The sequence below is a fragment of the Ctenopharyngodon idella genome, chromosome 3, assembly GCF_019924925.1.
Source record: "Ctenopharyngodon idella isolate HZGC_01 chromosome 3, HZGC01, whole genome shotgun sequence".
Classification (NCBI taxonomy): domain Eukaryota; kingdom Metazoa; phylum Chordata; class Actinopteri; order Cypriniformes; family Xenocyprididae; genus Ctenopharyngodon; species Ctenopharyngodon idella.
In genome coordinates, this window is record NC_067222.1 from 12,069,550 (window position 1) to 12,090,934 (window position 21,385).

At 41.2% G+C, this 21,385-nt stretch overlaps 1 protein-coding gene across 2 annotated transcripts; it reads left to right on the forward strand.

The window, feature by feature from the left end:
* The first annotated feature begins 3,145 nt into the window (after nucleotides 1-3,145).
* Nucleotides 3,146-16,528, forward strand: LOC127509928 (uncharacterized). 2 transcript variants are annotated; one of them, XM_051889299.1, is made up of 10 exons: nucleotides 3,146-3,356; nucleotides 3,465-3,785; nucleotides 3,887-4,207; nucleotides 4,292-4,612; nucleotides 4,716-5,024; nucleotides 13,874-13,909; nucleotides 15,155-15,230; nucleotides 15,534-15,562; nucleotides 15,847-15,901; nucleotides 16,120-16,528. In XM_051889299.1, the coding sequence occupies exons 1-8, from the start codon at nucleotides 3,296-3,298 to the stop codon at nucleotides 15,535-15,537; spliced, it is 1,449 nt and encodes a 482-aa protein (XP_051745259.1). In that variant the 5' UTR covers nucleotides 3,146-3,295; the 3' UTR covers nucleotides 15,538-15,562; nucleotides 15,847-15,901; nucleotides 16,120-16,528. The 2 variants fall into 2 exon arrangements, with proteins under 2 accessions (XP_051745259.1, XP_051745258.1); XM_051889298.1 differs by having other exon boundaries at nucleotides 15,155-15,226.
* Nucleotides 16,529-21,385: the final 4,857 nt, after the last annotated feature.

Sequence of the window (21,385 nt, forward strand, 5' to 3'; positions counted from 1 at the left end):
ATCATAAAATTATTTAAATAAACACTTCAGATACATTGCACCAATAAAACTAACAGTGAATTTGTAAATGTTTTGCAGCAACTATAGCAGACATTTATACAAAAGGAAAAAGTTGTGAAATTCAGTTGTAAAAACCCACTTGAATAAAGAAGAGGAACTGTTATCTAAATGTGTGAAAATTCACAGACATCCGTGGTTACAGAGATGATCATAGTTCTGTGTGGGTTAAACCAGTGCGGTCAAACTGACAGAGTTTTTACAGCCAGCAGTAACATGCTTCTGAAAATACTAGAAATCAAATCACAACACAAAGAGACAAAAAACAACCATTAGTGTTGACAGCAAGTTCAACAGACTATGACATTATTGGCATCACTGTTCTTGGTATGACTCAAAAAATCTATCAAGACCAGTTTCATGACGATAGGAAAAATTAACCCCTTAACATTCCTAAGGTCTCTTTTGAAGGTATGTGTACCTTGAGTGGTACAGAGGAAAGCTAACAGGTAAAAAGATATTATTTTTATTTAAATGTCATTATATTTTTTTGACCACAAGTCACCTTTATTTATAATGTGCTTTTTACCATGTAGATTGTTTCAAAGCAGCTTTACAGTGATAACAGGAAAATAACAAAGTTTGTTTGTGCTGTACAGCAGCTCTAGAAGAAAACAGTGTCATTTTCCAGCTTAAGTAAGTTCAGTGTTGATTCTGTTAGTCAGTTAGGTTGACTTTTTATATTAAAAGTTAAGTTAAAGTCTTTATTGTCATTTTATTGCTGTGCAAGACAACAAAATATGTTGATATCCCACGTTCTCAAACATATACGTAAAACAACAACATTAAAAATAAAAAAGGCAACACAAAGCACAATAAATATAAAAATGTCAGTATAGTTTAAAAGTATGTAAAAAATATTGTTTAAAGTGAGTAGCGCAATTACAAATATAACTTATATACATTTATATACAGGAACCAGTCAGGAAGTGTTCAATAGTTGTACAGCTCTAGCAAAAAAGCTATCTTTTCAGTCTTTTGGTATGAGAGTAAATTGTCCTGTATCTCCTACCCGAAGGGAGGAAATCAAAAAGGTAGTGTGCAGGGTGAAAGGGATCTCTAATAATTTTGCTAGTTCTGCTCCGACATCTGGACAGATAAATGTCCTCAACTGATGGAAACTGTGTGCCAATAATATTTTTTGCCATTTTGGTAAATTGTTGCAGAGCCCTCTGTTCCTCTCTTGTACAATTACTGTACCAGGATGTGGTGCAATATGTTAGTACACTCTCCACATCGGTAAAAGTTAACAATACATTTCTGAGGCAATCTTGCTTTCCTTAATCTTCTCAAAAAATAAAGATGTTGTGCTTTTCCAATGACAGTAGATGTGTAGACCAGGGGTGTATTCCAGAAAGCAAAGTTAACTTACCGTCACATATACCCTGAACTCTTGGTTTATTAACCCAAACCTTGCTTACTCGAGGTATGCTGGTTCGAAAAACACGTCCGAGAGCAAGTTCAGCCAACCAGGGTCCTGTCTTCACAGCCACCACATTTATGAACACAGGACAATTCAAATTTAATTTAGAAGTAGGAAATTACTAGTCATCCAGTTTTGTTTATCAGCAGTAAAAACTAATGCCATGCTTCCTAATGATATCTCCCAACGGTAGCACGTACAGAGTGAAAAGCAATGGTCCTAATACTGAGCCTTGCGGTACTACATACTGAACTTGTGATCGATACAATCTCTTATGACCTGGTCAGATAAGTATGATTTTGAACCATGCCAATGCAATTCCACTAATGCCAACATAATTTTTGAGTCTGTTCAAAAGAATGTTGTGGTTGAAATGCAGCACTAAGATCCAATAACACTAATAGTGAGATACAACCACAATCTGATAAGAGCAAATCATTTGTAACTCTAATAATGGTTTAAATGGATGATTTAACAAGTTTAGACAATTCTTCCTCTCCTAAAGCAGTGAATGAATTGAATTTTTTCTCAGGGACACTACAATGCAGCGTACAATGTAGTAGACGGGTTGCATGGTTATAATTTTTTCTCTAATATTATCAATCTTGCAAGTAAAGAAGTTCATAAAGTCATTACTGCTGTGCTGTTTGGAAACATCATAAGTTGAAGCTCTGTTTCTCATTATTTTAGCCACTGTATCAAATAAATACTTAGGGTTGTGTTTGTTTTCTTCTGAGAGTCTAAAAATAAGCAGATCTAGCAGTTTTTAAGGCCTTTCTGTACACAGAAATGCTTTCTTTCCACAAAATGTAAAAATCTTCTAGTTTTGTTTTCTTCCAGATGCACGAAAGTTGGTTTTGCAACCTTGGCTAAATGTAGTAAACACAAATGACGATCTGAGATGTCATCACTCTTCTGCAGAATTTCAACACCATCAATATCGATTCAATGTGTCAGTATTAGATCTAGTATTAGTATTAGATCACAAGGTGGAAACATCTTAAGTATCTTCAGGGCATGGTGCCAATGACACATACAGATTTTCATAATGAAACACCAAGGCGTTCATAAAATATAGCATTTTGCAGCAAAATAAATTCAAAATAGTCGCATTTTAAAGCATCTCTGAAGTGCTTTAAACAGCACAGCCTGTGTCACAGTGCATAAATCCAACTGACGAGAATTATTACTGTCAGAACGGCTCATGCCACTGTAAAATTCACTGGTCAAAGGAAAAACGTACAATCATTTGGTGTTTGTAGTGTTAATAAAGGACTCTGGATCTGATATATTTTCTGAGGACTGGAGAGAGTAAAGCAGCACATTATAAACAATGTGTAGAAACACTCCCTCTTTTTTTAGAGACGCTCATGTAGTGTGTGCAAATGCTTTTTGTTTGACCAAGCTGGATGTTGAATTCATTTTCTACAAGTGAGTCACGGATAGTGGCTACCTTTTCATTAACAAACAAATTTCATCAATAAATATTTTATGATTTTATTTCTAGAATTTAATGGCATGCAGGGAAGTGCTAAAAGAAAGAAGTGAAACTAATAGTAATGCTCTCGTGTGCAAAAGAGCCCATAAACGGTTTTCAGACCAAATATGGGTTGAGCCAGTGTGGTTAACAATATGCACTTCTCATAATGAAGAACATGTTTCACTCAGATGTAAAGCAACACTTCACTGTGGTATAGTGTTACTAAATAGCAACTATAGCTGGATTTAAACACGCAGTCTATCAGATTAGAGGAAGTTAACATCCACAGTAGGTGCTTAAACTATATAAAGAAAAGAGAGACTTATAAACAGAAAATGGCTGATAAGTGTGATCTGTGTCTGCTGGGACTGATCGTTCTCTCTTCACTTCTCACAGGTAAAGAAATAGACTATGATTTGAATCATCTGTTTTTTATGCTGGTATGTTTTGTTTTCATTTGTTAATATATATCATAATGATCATTCAAATGTACTTGTGTTTCAGGTACAACTGGAGAAGAAGTGACTGATGTGTTCATCAGTTCTGGTGAAAATGTCCGTCTGCCCTGTAATAATGCTCTTTCTGACTGCAAATCAACTACATGGATCCATAGCAGATTCAGACATTCATGGATAGTTAAAATGATTACTTTAGGGAAAAAGAAGAAAGACACAGAGAGACTTGAGAGACTGAGTCTGGGGTCTGACTGCTCTCTGAATATCAAGAATGTCACAAAAGAAGATTCTGGATCTTACATCTGCCAACAATATGTGAATGGCAAACAACAAGGACCTGATGCACGTGTTTTTCTGCATGTTCTTCATGGTAATTTATGATTATGTGGTCAATTTAAAAAGGGCAAATTCTTGGTTTAAGCTCCCATGATGATTAAAGAGAGGTGATTTATTTTTTATTTTTTGTTTCAGTCTCTTCATCATCATCATCACCATCATCATCATCATCCTCACAGACTGAGATCAGTCCAAGCCGCTCTGTGACTCTCTCCTGTCAGTTGTATTCAGTCTCCTGTGATGATTGGGTCTGTTCTGAAGGACTTCATCTGTCGTGGGTGAATAAGTCTGGTGCTGATCTGAAGACAGACTCCAGATATCAGATATCATCAGATCGCTGTATCATCACTCTGACTACAACACTTCTGAATGAAGATGACAACAGAGAGTGGAGATGTCAGCTTACTCTCAGAAATCAACTCAAGACCTCAGCCAGATACACTGGCAATAATTCAAGTGAGAAATTACTTCTCCTAACTCTGTTTCAGAAGACTGTGTTTATCATATCATAATGATCATTCAAATGTACTTGTGTTTCAGGTACGATTGGAGAAGAAGTGACTGATGTGTTCGTAAGTTCTGGTGAAAATGTCCGTCTGTCCTGTAATAATGCTCTTTCCAACTGCAACTCAACTACATGGATCTACTATAACAGATTCAGACATTCGTGGATAGTTGAAATTATTACTTTAGGGAAAAAGAAGAAAGACACAGAGAGAAATGAGAGACTGAGTCTGGGGTCTGACTGCTCTCTGAACATCAAGAACGTCAAAAAAGATGATTATGGATTTTACACCTGTCAAAAATGTGTGAATGAACAACAAGGAACTGATACACGTGTTTATCTGCATGTTGTTCATGGTAATTTTATGATTATGTGGTCAATTTAAAAAGGGCAAATTCTTGGTTTAAGCTTCCATGATGATTAAAGAGTCTGTGATTTGTGTTTTATTTTTTATTTCAGTCTCTCCATCCTCATCATCATCCTCACAGACTGAGATCAGTCCAGGCCGCTCTGTGACTCTCTCCTGTCAGTTGTATTCAGTCTCCTGTGATAATTGGGTCTGTTCTGAAGGAATTGATCTGTTGTGGGTGAATCAGGCTGGTGTTGATCTGAAGACAGACTCCAGATATCAGATATCAGCTCCAGATCGCTGTATCATCACTCTGACTACAACACTCCTGAATGAAGATGACAACAGAGAGTGGAGATGTCAGCTTACTCTCAGAAATCAACTTAAGACCTCAGCCAGATACACTGGCAAGAATTCAGGTAAGAAACTAACTTTGCTAACTCTGTTTTAGAAGACTATGTGTTTGTATTGCATGACTTAACCCTCATTCTCTCCTCCTATAACTAACAAAAAAGTCCCTTACAGGCCAAAATGATCCGAAGCCCTATAATTATACTCTTATTTTTATTTATTTGTTTGTTTATTTTTTGTCCAGAAAACCTATATCACTTCACTTTGATAATATTTTTTTCCTATTTTTAATGCATTTATGGAGATTTTTTACTTTAAATTACTTGATCAATAAATAATACATAAATAATAATTTAAGCACATTCTTCACATTACATTTAAGCACATTCTTCAGAACTTAATAACCCTTTTATGCTGCCTTCACATGCTCTCGTAATTATGAATCTTTGCTGATGTTGTCTTGATGAAAGAGAACCAGTTGGATTCAGAGGATATTTGGTGAATGGAAGGTCTTGGCCGAAGCCTGGCACAAGCTTGAGGTCCCTTAGAAGCTTCTAGCATCAGCATTTTTCACATCAGCATTTTTCAGTACAGGAAAAGTGAGCCTGTGATCTTGTGATCAGTGATTTTAAAGTGAAGATGTCACACCCTCTTGAGGTGTCTGAGCCAATAATGAGTTGTTCCCTCAGAGGGAGACAGGGCAATGCTCGCAGGCGAAGTCCTCGAAGGGCAAGGTCGATCTGAGGACCGTCATTGCCGCTAAGAGGGCTTCGTCTAAGAAATATGGCATAAGAAAAGACGGCAGAGATGTCAGGATCCTAAGGGTGGTCCCCTCCGAAGCCAGACGGTGTTCACCTCTTCCAACGGTGCCCGCCTGCCTTCGATGCCCTCAGGGGGGGGCGCTCTGCCAACCCCGTCGCAATGTCGGGGCGCAGTAGTTCGCTCTCTGGTGCAGCCAAGTCAGTCGTTCCCTGCCGGGGCGCCGCTTCAGGGCACTGTGCTGGCTGCCCATATTACACCAGAGGCCAGTCTCGAGAGGCTGATTCCCTTAGTAGATTTTCGAACAGAATGGAAATGTCTGTCAAACGTATCTCAGTGGGTCCTGCACACGATAGAAAAGGGGTATGCCATTCAGTTCAGAACACGCCCACCCCGTTTCAGCGGGGTTCTGCCTACAGTGGTGGGCCCAGAGCAGGCTCTGGTGTTGGCACAGGAAGTAGAGACTCTGCTGCAAAAGGGTCCCTCCTCCCAGCAGGGAGTCAGGATTTTACAGCCGCTACTTCATTGTTCCAAAAAAAGATGGGGGGTTGCGTCCGATTTTAGATCTACGTCAGCTAAATCGAACAGTAGCGAAGCTCAAGTTCAAGATGCTCACTATCAAACACATCGTGTCACAAATCAGGTCCGAGGACTGGTTTGTCACGATAGATCTAAAAGACGCATACTTCCATGTATCAATCCTCCCACAACACAGGAAGTTCCTGAGGTTTGCTTTCAGGGGCGAAGCATACCAATATTGGGTTCTTCCCTTCGGCCTAGCACTGTCACCCCGCACCTTCACCAAGTGTGTAGACGCGGCACTGACGCCCTTGCGAATGCAGGGCAACCGCATCCTGAACTACATAGATGATTGGTTGATTCTGGCTCAATCAGAGCAGATGGCAGTTAAACATCGAGATGTTGTTCTCGCCCACATGAAAAGGTTGGGGTTGAGGCTAAACGCGAAGAAAAGTGTGCTTTCTCCTGCTCAGAGAACCACTTATCTAGGCGTGGTATGGGATTTGAATGTCATGCGTGCTCGTCTATCGCCTGCTCGCTTAGCATTGATTCTATCAGCTGTTACAGACATAAAGCTAGGCCAGTCACTCACTGTCAAACAGTTTCAGAGACTGTTAGGTCTGATGGCAGCAGCATCCAACGTGATACCTTTTGGCCTGCTGAACATGAGACCATTGCAGTGGTGGCTCAAAACCAAGGGGTTCTCACCGAGGGGGAATCCTTTTCGTGTGATCAGGGTCATGCGGCGATGCCTTTGTGCCCTAGTCATATGGAAACAATCTTGGTTTCTGTCCCAGGGACCTGTGTTAGTGTGACGCGATGACCGAGAGCTCCCAACGACAGACACGTCCCTCACAGGCTGGAGGGCGATCATGAGTGGTCGCTCTGCTCGAGGTCTATGGCAGGACCATCATCTCTCCTGGCACATAAATCACCTGGAGATGTTGGCAGTGTTTCAGGCCCTGAAGCACTTCCTTCCAGACCTCAGGGACCATCATGTGCTAGTTCGCTCAGACAACATGTCGGTGGTCTCATATATAAATAAGGGGGGGTTTGAGGTCGCGCCCGTTATACAAACTGGCTCATCAGATCCTCCTGTGGGCCCAGGGGAAACTGCTCTCGGTCAAGGCAGTTTATATCCCAGGGTATCTCAATGTGGGAGCAGACATCCTGTCGAGGCAGGGGCTGAGGCCCGGGGAATGGAGACTTCACCCCGAGGTGGTGAAGCTCCTATGGGAGAACTTCGGCAGAGCCGAAGTGGATCTGTTTGCGTCTCAAGAGACGACTCACTGCTCACCTCTGGGGCTGGATGCTATGGTACAGCTGTGGCCGAGGCTGTATGCATTTCCCCCGATTGCGCTGCTCCCGGGAGTTCTGGGGAGAGTTCGCCAGGATGGGGTCCGTCTGTTATTAGTAGCCCCGTTTTGGCCGGCCCGAGTATGGTTCTCGGACCTGATGTCCTTGCTAGACGGCTCTCCAATGGAAATTCCGATCAGGAAGGAAACTTTGGGCTTGGCCTCTGAGGGGGCCCAGCTCATAAGTTCAGGTCTCTCAACTGAGGTTGTTGAGACCATCCTCCAATCCAGAGCTCCCTCCATGAGGAAACTCTACGCCTTGAACTGGAAATTATTCACTTCCTGGTGTGAAAATCAGCAGTGGGACCCAGTTAACTGCCCCGTTGGCGTGGTGCTGGAGTTCCTGCAGGAAAGATTTTCAACAGGGCTATCCCCCTCCACAATAAAGGTTTAAGTGGCGGCCTTAGCTGCTTACCACGCTCCTTTGAGTGGTGTATCTTTGGGGAGACACCCGCTTATTACTCGTTTCCTTCGTGGCACTTTGAGACTTAGACCTGCGGTTCGCACGAGGGTACCGGCTTGGGATCTGGCCGTTGTATTACAAGGCCTTTCTCTGGCCCCCTTCAAGCCTATCGAAGAAGTCCATGAGAAGTTTCTCACACTAAAAACTGTGTTTCTTCTTGCTATCTCGTCTCTCAAGAGATTTGGAGACATTCAAGCCCTTTCGGTCTCTCCCTCATGCTTGGAATTTGCACCCGGCATGGTTCAAGCTTTCTTGCATCCGAGACCGGGATGTATTCATAAGGTCCTCACTAATCATGCTGCAGGCCTTCTGTCCTCCTCCCTTTCGGACGTCAGACCAGGAGAAGCTTAATCTGCTGTGCCCTGTCAGGGCTTTAGATGCCTATGTCCACAGAGCTGCCCTGTGGAGAAAATCTGACCAGTTGTTTGTCTGTTTCGGGTCACCTAGGAAAGGTCACCCTGCATCTAAGCAGAGAATGAGCAAGTGGGTGGTTGAGGCCATCTCACTTGCTTACGAGTCGGTCGGTCAGCCTTCACCTTTGGCTGTCCGGGCTCACTCGACCAGGAATATGGCTTTATTGTCAGGAGTATCTCTTCAAGAAGTTTGTGATGCGGCAGGCTGGTCCTCACCGCATACTTTTGTGAGGCTCTACGAGCTAGACATCGACTCCACTCCAGGGGCGCAGGTGCTATCGTCCTAGTGTGTGCTCTGACTTCACATGGACGGTCACTTGCTCGTATGGTGACGTGGGCATTTCGTTCCCAAAGCGCTTGACGCAGCGCGAGTTCCCTTGAAAGGAAACGTCTCGGTTACATATGTAACCTTAGTTCCCTGAATAGGGAACGAGACGCTACATCGCCCTGCCATACTGCCGGCATGCCCGTAAGTGCCTTGCTTTAGGTTTCAGAAGCTGAATGAATGCGTTTTCGGGTAGGCTTTATAGTTTCCTGGTCAGTGACGTCACCCGCCTATGACGTTCCATCACTCTATTGGACTGATTTCATGTGTGCTTCACGATGCAATCACGCAGAGGTGTTCCCAAAGCGCTTGACACAGCGTCTCGTTCTCTATTCAGGGAACTAAGGTTACATACGTAACCGAGATGTTTCCAATAACGTATTTTGCAGCGTTGAGCAGTGTGGCCAATCACAGACAAATCTGTTGATTTCTGGAATGCAATGAGATGTGAAGCCTTGATGAAGCCTCGTTTAAGCCTCGTTTACACTGCACGCGTCTGCGCCGCGTTACGGCTCCGGCAAGGTTTTGTTCCGTCGTCTGCGTGGTGACAACTCACACCAGAAGCAATTCAGAAGCGAAGTGGCTGGATTCGCGAGACCACAAGATTTGCCTGTCTGATGTTTTTTCCTTGATTTTTTCGTGTTTTTAATGGCTAAATGGTTATATTTTGTCCGGTTTAATTGTGTTTATTGCTATGCCATACTTTATTTTGCTGCAGCCTACAGATGAAGTTAATACACTTAAAAGTCCAGTTATGGATGACAAGAACAAAAAAGTTTCAAGTTTTTCAACTTTGAATCTCTTGTCTTCAGTTTCTGGCCTCCTAGTGATGTGAAATATGAGCGGGAGTTTACACAGGGTGATTATTTTCACTTTATTTTGTATTTGAGCTGCGCGTCTTGGACACGGCGTCCGTCAAAAATAGGCGAGGCGCCTATCTTTAGTGAAGCGGCGCGGCGAGACGCTTCTGGGACGCTTCTAAAACGCACCGCGGCGCGGCTGGCGTAAACACGAGCATTGACTAGAGTGGCCGTGTATCAGCTCCGGTTGCCGCATCGCAGCCGTAATGCACCGCACATGCGTGCAGTGTGAAGCCTCGTTTACACTGCACGCGTCGGCGGCACGTTAAGGCTCCGGCAAGGTTTTGTTCTGTCCTCTACGCAGTGTCAACTCACACCAGAAGCATTTCAGAAGCGAAGCGGCTGAATTCGCGAGACCACGAGATTTGACTGTCTGATGTTTTTAATGGCTAAATGGTTATATTTGGTCCGGTTTAATTGTGTTTATTGCTATGACATACTTTATTTTGCTGTAGCCTACAGATGAACGACGGTAATTTTCTTTAAATCTTCCAGTTAGGAGACTTTCGGGTAAGCTGATCTACAGAAGCTTTTGTGCCTTCGCGCTTTTGCTATGGAACGTCATCATTGTCCCGCGTTCTCATTGGTTTGCTGGTCTATGGCGGATTACATGGCAGGATAAGCTATGAGCCGATCGCTCGCCCAAGAGGAAAAATGAGCTGCTGCCAGATCTCGATCAACGAAAATCACATTGTATTTGATACAAAACTAACTAGACTTAACCAAATGGGGAAAAAATCATAACTAAAACAATTTTTTTTATAGTATTTCATTTTCTCCATAGGGAATTTTTTTTATGAAAACTTGTTTAAGACAGTCATACTGTAACTATCATATATACTGTAACTGTAACTGTTAATCGATAGTTTGTGTCTTATTAGTCTTATTCTTAATTATAGTCTTATTTTTAATTATTAATTTTAAAAGTACTTCTGGCATCAGTAGCGGTTTTTGGCAGAAAATGCCGCCCAGGGAGGCATTTTTTCATGATACATGGGGGGCGGCACAAGCAGTTAAAAAAAAAACCTTGCCCAGGGTGTAATTCAATGTAGAACTGCCACTGTCTGGCATACATTTAAATTGATGCCATGGTGTTTCTTATTTGTCATGTCTGATTTAAATCTGTGTCCTAAACTGATACGTTTAAAGGGTTAGTTCACCCAAAAATGAAAATAATGTCATTAATTACTCACCCTCATGGCGTTCCACACCCGTAAGACCTTCATTGATCTTCGGAACACAAATTAAGATATTTTTGTTTAAATCCGATGGTTCAGTGAGGCCTGCATAGGGAGCAATGACATTTCCTCTTTCAAGATCCATTAATGTACTAAAAATATATTTAAATCAGTTCATGTGAGTACAGTGGTTCAATATTAATATTATAAAGCGACGAGAGTGATGGCTGATTTCAAAACACTGCTTCAGGAAGATTCGGAGCGTTATGAATCAGCATGTCGAATCATGATTCGGATCGCGTGTCAAACCGCCAAACTGCTGAAATCACATGACTTTGGCGCTCTGAGCTGTGGATTTGACACGCTGATTCATAACGCTCCGAATCTTCCTGAAGCAGTGTTTTGAAATCGGCCATCACTAAATAATTTGTTATTTTGTTTTTTTTGGCACACCAAAAATATTCTTGTCGGATCTTGAGAGAGCTCCAAGAAACCGGAGATCTTCAAATAAACTTTTATTAGTGATTCCAAGAGTACATCTTAAATCTCCGGGAGACCGCGCTTTTGCTGTCGCTGGTCCAAGACTATGGAATAAGCTTCCCTTCGAGGTTAGATCGTCCCCTACACTAGGTATCTTCAAGAGCTGTTTAAAATTACATTTGCTCTCTCTGGTGTTTTAACTTCACACAGGAGTATTTATTATTGACGATGACTATTATTGATGATGATGTGTTTTTGTTGTGTGGTTTGTTTGATTTATTATATTTTAATTATTGATTTTGCTTACAATGTACAGCACTTTGGAGCTACAGAGTAGCCTGGAAAGTGCTTAAATAAATAAATACAATACATTCAAATACACAAAATACATAAAAATAAATGAATAAATAAAAACAAATAAATTAACCAAATTTGTTACATAAACGAGTTGCTTCACGCACAAAAGCAAATGTATAGTGATTTGTAGAACATCTAATTGTCCTTAAACGTGGCGTGTTGCCATCCTCAACACTTGCTGTAGTCATCATAGTAAGATGTAAGACTTCGTAAGGGAACTCCCATAATTTTTGAGCACATATTAACAATACCTTGCAAACGATTTTTGACAGTGATGAAAACCAACAAATAAAAGAAAAAGACAAGATACTTTCAACAAATGAATTGTAAAATGACCTGAGGATACCTCTCTGTAAATTGAAAGAATTTCTCAGCACAAACAATCTCTGGCGTGACTTTTTAATAGTTGCATCAGAATTTTGGTCAAACTTTAACTTATTATCAAAAATCGTTGGCGTCAAACCCCCTACATCCCTTAATTTGGCAAAAAGTATAAACAAAAATATTTACACAGTATTTACAGAGTCTTATGGCAAACAAATCAGATTCGGTATCCAAGTCGTAGTCAAACGGGCAATGATCTACATACATGAAAAACCCTCACCTTTTGAAACCAAAATAGGTGAGTGAATTTGGTGAGTGATGGTTTCAATAATTTTAATATTTTCTGGTATATCTAAGTTAAGTTATCCAGGAGCTCTGTTGACATAGACTTAGCTAACGTTAGCTACAGCTTGATGAATTAAGTCATTGAACACAGCAGGAGAGAACGCAACATTAGCCAGCTAGCTAAAGCTCCGGTGGAAAATTATTAGCTAACGCTACCGTTTTTGAGGAGGTAGATTTTGAGGTGAGGGGACTGACAAGGCAGAAGGTAAAGTGGTCCACCGTTCTATCAATAAGCAGACCTGCCAACCTGTGCGCAATTTGCGTAGCGGATACGCATTTTGACTTCAAAGTACGCTGGTACGATTTGTCACTCTAAACTACGCAAAAACCTGGTAACGCCTCTGTGCACGCGCAGTCCTCAAATCAAGCAACAGCAAAACAAGCAGAGTTCGACCAATCATAGCGCTAGGTTCTTCCCCCAAATAGCAAGTGGGGATGATTGACAGATGCGTAAAGCCTATCATTAAAAAGACACTGAAAATCGACACCAATAAAGATTCCCGCTCGATCCATAATGCTTAGTAAGGAGGCCATAATAATTTTTGACTCATGGCTGAAGTTAAGTTTCTCCAGCTCTCCCCAGGTTGGCAAAAAAAGCATCTCAAAATGCATCAGATTGATGCTTTAAAATATGGAATATTTAAATTTTTCTTCCAGGGGGAGCATTTTTCTTCCCCCGGACCCCCCTAGAGGGGTAATATCCTTCTCACCTTTTTCACCCCTGACCCGTTTTCATGCTTGGATCTAATAAACCGGGGAATCAGAAATTACAATGACAATTAACAAACACTCATAGTTTCACTAAACACTCACAATCTCTCTGGCATGACACTCTTTCTCAATCAAACAATGACAACACGAACAAAAGCGAAGAAAAACAATCAATGAATGTGAAGAACGATGGCACGAAGCACAAAGTCAGCGAGGCACGAAGGCAGAGGATGAGTGTTTGGGTCGGTCCTTATATTTGGGTCAGGTATTTGGCAGGACCAATCAGTTTTCCACAAGTTAATAGAGGCAGTGCCCACCTGGAACACAAACATGTCTATACACACACACACACACACACACACAGAGAAAGAGAGTATACACACAAGGACAGTTGATACAGACACACAAAATATCTCAGGGTCTTAACAGTGATCAAATCAATAAAATGTATTAAAATGATTAATAATTCCTAAAATCATCTACAAAAAGTAGCTCTTTAATCAGATTTGTCAGTGAGATGGAACAAACATGATCCATTTCTACAGGAGGCTCTTAACATTTCCAGTAACTGATCTGAAGACAACACTGATATGAGCTGCATAAGATGAATGTTTATTAATTAAATGCTTTTTCCAAAATATGGCGTATCTGAACAAAAAATCCATCTTTTAAACTCTGAGTGGACAGCAGCTGCACACACTCCTGATCTGGGCTACAGCAGTTGAAATAAATCAGTCTCCATTTGTAAAAAAAAAAAAAAAAAAATGTCTTGATGTTGTGATCATGCATTAAAATATGATTTTTGTATTTCATTTTTGGTTTTAATAGATGTAACATCAACTACAGCAACAGTACTGATTACAGGTGTGTATGAACATCATCCTCATGGAGTTTTCTAGAATCAGTATCTAAATGTACTGAATCCTCTCTAGAGTTGTTAAAATGGCTGAAAAGTAACTCTTTTTTTAATGTCAAAGAGACATCATTCTCATCTAGACAAAACAATAAATCATGGTCGTTTAATGAACATATGAGATATACAGTAGTCTGTTAGTGTTTCAGCTCATATAAACAACTCTCTGCAATGATACTGATTGGTCAATTGTGGCATTCAGCCATCAGATATTTCCTAATATTTCCTCACTGTCCAGTACAATTAGGTGAGGTGTGAGGACAGGGTTTAGAGATAGGGACCAATCAGCTTGCAGCCTTAACAAGTGTGTGGGGGGGGGGATATTGTAGTTAAAATTACATCAGAGAGGACATCAGTATTAATATTACTCTGATATTGTGTTTGTGTTGTTGTTTGGTCAACTGTTTTGTACATGGAAGCTTTAAAGGGTTAGTTCACCCAAAATTGAAATTCTGTCATTAATTACTCACCCTCATGTTGTTCCACACCTGTAATACATTCATTCATCTTCAGAACACAAATTAAGATATTTTTAATGAAATCCGAGAGGTATATTCTCGTCCATAGACAGCAATATAATCAACATTTTCAAGGTCCAGAAAGGTACTAAAGATATAGTTAAAATTGTTGACATGACTGCAGTGGTTCAAACTTAATGTTATGAAGAGACGAGAATACTTTTTGTGCGCAAAAACAAAACAAAAATAACTATTTTATTCAACAATATCACATCGACGGTTTTAACAATGTCTTTAGTTTCTGGACCTTGAAAGTGGTGGTTAAATTGCTGTCTATGGAGGAGTCATATACCTCTCAGATTTCATCCAAAATATTCTAATTTGTGTTCTGAAGATGAACGAAGGTCTTACGGGTGTGGAAAGACATGAGGGTGAGTAATTAATGAAAAAATAATAATTTTTGGGTGAACTAACCCTTTAAGATAAACACTTTATAACTGCTGAACTATGAAGTGACAAAAGTAGCTCAGAAGACCAACACATCTGTAATAAACTGACAGAAACTTACTGAACTTTCTATAAAATCATGATCACAAGTATCAATTTACTTCATTATATATAGGGATAAATATTCTATTAAATGTGGCATTTATTATTGTATTTGTAGATGTTTTTATATATTTGGTTAAACAGTAATACAGTCCTGCTGAATGTGTCTCTCTATCGTCTCTCTCTCAGTGATTGTGATTGTTGCTGCATTCGCTGTTCCTCTTTCTGCTCTTATTATCTGGATGATTCGTAAAAAAAAAAGTGGGTGAGTTCTCATAATTCTTACTATTGTATAACAAATACTTAAATTCACTTTCAGGTTGTATCATAGAAATGTGAATGAAGGCCTTAAAGTGTGACTTTTAAAGATGTATCAGTGATTTATGAGTATTAAAAATCCTTTTCCTCTTTTTGAAATACTTCCAGACTCTGTCAACTAGAACAAAAATGACTCAAATGAGCAGTTTAAAATATTTCAGTGTGATTGATATTAAGCAGCTACTGTGTTTTTGCATGTTTCATCATAAATACTTCTGAAAACTAAGGCTCTTTCGCAACTATTTTCCAGATGACATAGAAGAGGAAAGTGACCCTTCTGTAAGTATTATAATATTAGTGATTTACATCAGCGCATATGGACAATAAAGACATGCCTTATTTCTGAAGAACATCTGAACTGTAGATTATTATAAGTATTAATTAAATGATTGCTTGATGAGGCTTGATTTGAATGTGACTGGAGTGTTTGCTGTTCTTACAGTTGGTGTGAGTTTCTTCCACCGCTGAAGAGCTGTAGATTGAGAAATGAGCAAGAGCACTTCCCTTTATGTGGCCTATCTAAAAAATACATTTTTTACATGCAAAATCTTTTCCACATTTAGGAGCCGACATATGCGAATTATTCTGAGATTTCAGCACAAAACATGACAGAATAATGTGAGTAGATACTGTCACATTTCACTGTCTGCTCGTCACTGACATTAATAATCAGAGAAAGTGACCTGGAGAGTTTATATAACTTCAACATGTTTTGGTTCAGGCACCAAGTGTCATAATGAAGTTCTTTTTCACGGACCCTAAGATAATTATATTATTTTGATTACAGCAGCATAGAAATAAATATTGAAGTAACTCTAAATATTTTTTAACTCCAGATACACATTCTAGAATTGAGAACATGGAAACAAACTCAACACTGGCTGGTGAGAAGAGAATCAAGAAAAGTAACTGCATCGTGCTGACTCTTAAAAAGAACAGACATAAAACCTTCTTCTTGCTTTCACTAATTCTTAAATCCCTTTCCTGTACTATTCTAGACCATGACTGAAACTTTGTATTGTTCCTCGTCTTTAAGTTTAATCGCTATGTTGTGTTTTTCATTTGTAAGTCGTTTTGGATAAAAACATCTGCTAAATGAATGAATGCAATTGTAAGCTTTATAAGCAATAAATGTAAAGAGAAGAAGAGTCTTTTTGTATATACATTTCAGGAATACTCAGTGAATTATTTTATGAATGCTTCCTTCAAGCATGATTTGTATATTAAATGCTTGCCAAAATCCCATTGTCACTTCATCTCTTTGTTTTTCTTCTTGCTTTTGTTTATCATGGATTATTAATATTAACTATTTAATACCATTTATTTATTTTAGTGTTTCATGCATTTCTTTAGTACATGGAAAATGAAAGTTCATTCATTTCCGTACATGATTACAGTTTAACATTGTGATTGTAAAATAATCAAGGCTTTTATTGAAGTGACCACCAGGGGTCGATGTGTTTGCAGACTGTTGAGTGTTTTTGCCATGATGTTGGTTCAGTATCTGCTCATGTATTGTTGAGAAATCAGAATAGGGATGTTTTTCTTGATGTTTCTTAAGAATAGTTCACAAACCACAGTGGACATACACTGATTAGGCACAACATTATGAGCACTGACAGGTGAAGTGAATAACACTGATGATCTCTTCATCACGGCACCTGTTAGTGGGTGAACATATTAGGCAGCAAGTGAACATTGTGTCCTCAAAGTTGATGTGTTAGAAGCAGGAAAAATGGGCAAGCGTAAGGATTTGAGCGAGTTTGACAAAAGGACAAATTGAGATGGCTAGACGACTGGGTCAGAGCATCTCCAAAACTGCAGCTCTTGTGGGGTGTTCCCGGTCTGCAGTGGTCAGTATCTATCAAAAGGGCTCTAACCGGCGACAGGGTCATGGCAGTTTGTTGCGTATGGGGCTGCATAGCCACAGACCAGTCAGGGTACCCATGCTGACCCCTGTCTACCGCCGAAAGAACCACGTGAGCATCAGAACCGGACCACGAAGCAATGGAAGAAGGTGGCCTGGTCTGCTCACGTTTTCTTTTACATCACGTGGATGGCCGGGTGCGTGTGCATCGCTTATCTGGGGAACACATGGCACCAGGATGCACTATGGGAAGAAGGCAAGCTGGCAGAGGCAGTGTGATGCTTTGGGCAAAGTTCTGCTGGGAAACCTTGGGTCCTGCCATCCATGTGGCATCCATGAAGCTTCGGAGCGTTATGAATCAGCGTGTCGAATCAGCGGTTCGGAGCACCAAAGTCACGTGATTTCAGCAGTTTGGCGGTTTGACATGCGATCTGAATCATGATTCGACACGCTGATTCATAACGCTCCGAAGCTTCCTGAAGCAGTGTTTTGAAATCGGCCATCACTATATAAGTTGTTATTTTGGTTTTTTTTGGAGCACCAAAAATATTCTCGTCGCTTTATAATATTAATATTGAACCACTGTACTCACATGAACTGATTTAAATATGTTTTTAGTACATTAATGGATCTTGAGAGAGGAAATGGCTATGCAGGCCTCACTGAGCCATCGGATTTCAACAAAAATATCTCAATTTGTGTTCCGAAGATTGAAGGTCTTATGGGTGTGGAACGGCATGCAGGGTTGGGCAAAAATACATCAAAATGTATTTTAAAATAAAATACCAAATACTTTCATTTTAAGTGTATCAAAATAAACTACAAAATACAGCAGTCACACCATGTATCAAAAGAAACTACTGTATTTTTGTATTTTAAAAATACTAAAAAATACCTTTGCAAGGAAGCATTACATTTCTTTGCAAACCTTCCATCAATTGGCCTTTTTGATCTATCCCTTCACCATTACACTGACTCAGTTGATTAAGTAAACAATGTTTGATAGCAACAGCTTCTCTCTGCCCGATTCATGCAATAAATCTGACATATGCAACCAGTTAAAGGCACAATATGTACAGTAGGATTTTTGGATTAAAATATCCAAAACCACTAGAACAATGTTATATATTTTGTTGACCTGTGTACTTACATTATCCTAAATGTTTCCAAGAATGTTTAAATCCAGAGAAATAAGCAATTTTAACCAGGACACAGGCTGTGTCCGTGCGTCGCCTATCAATGACATGTTTTACATGAATGAATCCAAACATGTAAAACATGTTTGGATTCATTCATCGACAGAAAACTAATCATGTTATATAGCTTCTTGTTTAAATCTCGTTTTCTTGATTTACCGTGAGTACCATGTTTTACCATGACTAATATCGATCTAGCTTACTGCAGTGTGCAACAAGTTTTTCATAGCAGCTGCCAAGCGAACGCACAGAGTAGCACTATGACAACTTTCAACACACAAATGTATCTAATATAATAAACAGCGCTGCGTTACCTAACATACGCTAGACCAAAAAAAGCAGAAGCGGTGACTGTGGCATAGTAAAAGTTCCGCTGCTCTCGAGACGTGTCACGCTCGTCTCTCTTTAGCAATCTCTCCAGAGGTCTCGTTCAGCATCCCATGATTCCACAAAATCAAGGATAAGTGACTGAATAAGCGACCTCTAAATTTACATATTGTGGCTTTAACAGATCAAATATTCACATATCCCTGTGATCTCCTAAGGTTAGTTTTAAAGTAACCAACAGTTTAATGTTTAACAGTTTGTGAATGACTCATAATTGTATCCTAATTTAGTTACTTGGAGTTTGGTAACGAAGGGCCTACTTTGCATCAGCAACACTGACTCAATGACAAACAAGTCATACCTAAGACAACTGATGGCACCTGTATTCATAGCAAAGTTTCTAACTAATTAATAAATTGATTGTTAATCATAAATATAGGGGGCTGCTGCTCATTATAATAGTTTTGAAGAACATTATGTAAATTGGTAAACTATTTAGCCTAGGCTACTAAAACAAACACCAAAACTTAACTGTTGTGAACTCAACAAGTCTGGGCAAACTACTGAGTAGGCACCAATCACCAATCAAAACTACAAAAATACACAACTCTGAAGTATTTTGATACAAAATACAAAACCTTTTTCATCAACCCTATCAAATACAAATTACAAAATACTATTTTGTATTTGAAATACGTATTTGAAATACATGTATCATAAATACTGCCCATCCCTGACGGCATGAGGGTTGTAATGAAGGGCTGACAGCGTGAGGATCCATTTGCAGTTTCTTTATTGTGACAACAAAGCACAAGGCAGACAAGGGCAAGACAGTAGCAGAAACAGGGACAGGCTTGGGTCGAGGCAGGCGGCAGACAAACAGAAACTTACAACAGGCAGAGTTCAGGGCAGGCAGCAGACAAACGTAATCCAGGAAACAGGCAAGGTTCAAGGCAGGCGGCAGAGGTTCACAAATGATAAACAGTCCAATCGATAGCAAGGTAACAGTCCACAAGAAAACGCTCAGTAGTGATCACCAGGGCAAATCAAGACTTCGCAGCGTATGGATGCGTGTGTGCGTCTTAAATAGTGTGAGTGTGATGCAATGCAGGTGTGTGCAATCAGTCCCAGGAATGAGGGCCTATGGGTAACGTAGTCCACAAGGAAGTGACTCAGAATTCAGGTGATGGCTCCCTCCGGCGGCCGGGAGGAGGAGCCGCGGGAGCCGTATTCGTGACAGAGCCCCCCCCCCTGCGAGCGGCTCCAGACGCGAGGGAGTGGGCGCCGAGGTCTACCACGTGGACGAGGGGCCGGTCTTTCCGGATGCGTCCGATGGAACTCTTCGAAAAGAGATGGGTCCAGAATATCATCCCTGTTGACCCAAGATCGCTCCTCCGGGCCGTACCCCTCCCAGTCCACCAGATATTGTAGCCTTCCACCCCGGCGCCTGGAATCGAGCAGTTCTCGAACCTTATAAGCCTCCTCGCCTTCGATGATCAGGGGTGGGGGGTTGCGGGTCTCAGCTCCCACTGGCTCCTCTCTCGGACCCCCGGAGGGTTTCAGCAAGGATACATGGAAGGTGGGAGAAATACGATAATTAGCAGGCAAGTCGAGTCGAAATGATACAGGAGTGATTTGTTTAAGAATTTGAAAAGGCCCTACAAACCTGGGACTGAGCTTGCGGCATGGAAGTCGGAGGCGAAGATCCCTGGTGGACAGCCAGACCCACTGTCCCACGTAGTAGTGAGGATTGGGACGTCGATGCCGGTTTGCCTGAGTTTCCTGCCGCCTTACAGCGCGCTGGAGATGGTGGTGAGCCAGATCCCAGGTTTCCTCGCTACGACGCATCCACTCTGTGACTGAGGGCAGGTCAGAGGGTTGCCCTGACCAGGGGAAGAGAGGTGGCTGGAAGCCCAACACGCATTGGAAGGGTGTGATTCCGGTGGCAGGTTTCCGTAAGGAATTTTGAGCATACTCCGCCCACATTAAATATCGGCTCCAGTCAGCCTGGTTCTGATGGCAGTAAGTGCGGAGGAATCGTGTCAGCTCCTGATTTAAGCGTTCAGTCTGGCCGTTGGATTCGGGGTGGTACCCAGAGGTGAGGCTGATATTAACGTTGAGCTGCTTGAAGAAGGCGGTCCAGACACGAGAGGTGAACTGAGGACCCCTGTCCGACACTATGTCCTCCGGCAGGCCGTAGAAGCGAAAGACCGAGTTACACAGGAGTTCAGCGGTCTCCAGAGCTGTGGGTAGGTTGGGTAGTGGCAGTAAGCGGCATGCTTTGGAGAAGCGATCAACAACCGTGAGAATTGTGGTGTGACCCTGGGATTCGGGGAGATCAGTGACAAAGTCGATCGCGATGTGGGACCAAGGTCGTTGGGGAATGGGAAGAGGTTGAAGCAGGCCGGCAGGAACTTGGTGTGAGGTTTTGGTGGTTTGACAGGCGATGCAGTTGTTGGTGAATTTGGTGACATCCGCTAGCATGGACTCCCACCAGAACTGGTTTTGGAGAAGTTGCAATGTTGCTGTGATGCCTGGGTGGCCAGAACTCGGGAAATCATGGACTTGGTGGAGTAGTTTGTCCCTGAGCTGGATGGGGACGAAGGTGCGGTTTGGAGGGCACGCTACTGGAGGTGCGGTTTGCTCGTTGAGCTGTGAAATCTCCGTCATGACATCCCACTGTACCGGAGCGAGTAACAAGGTTTCAGGCAG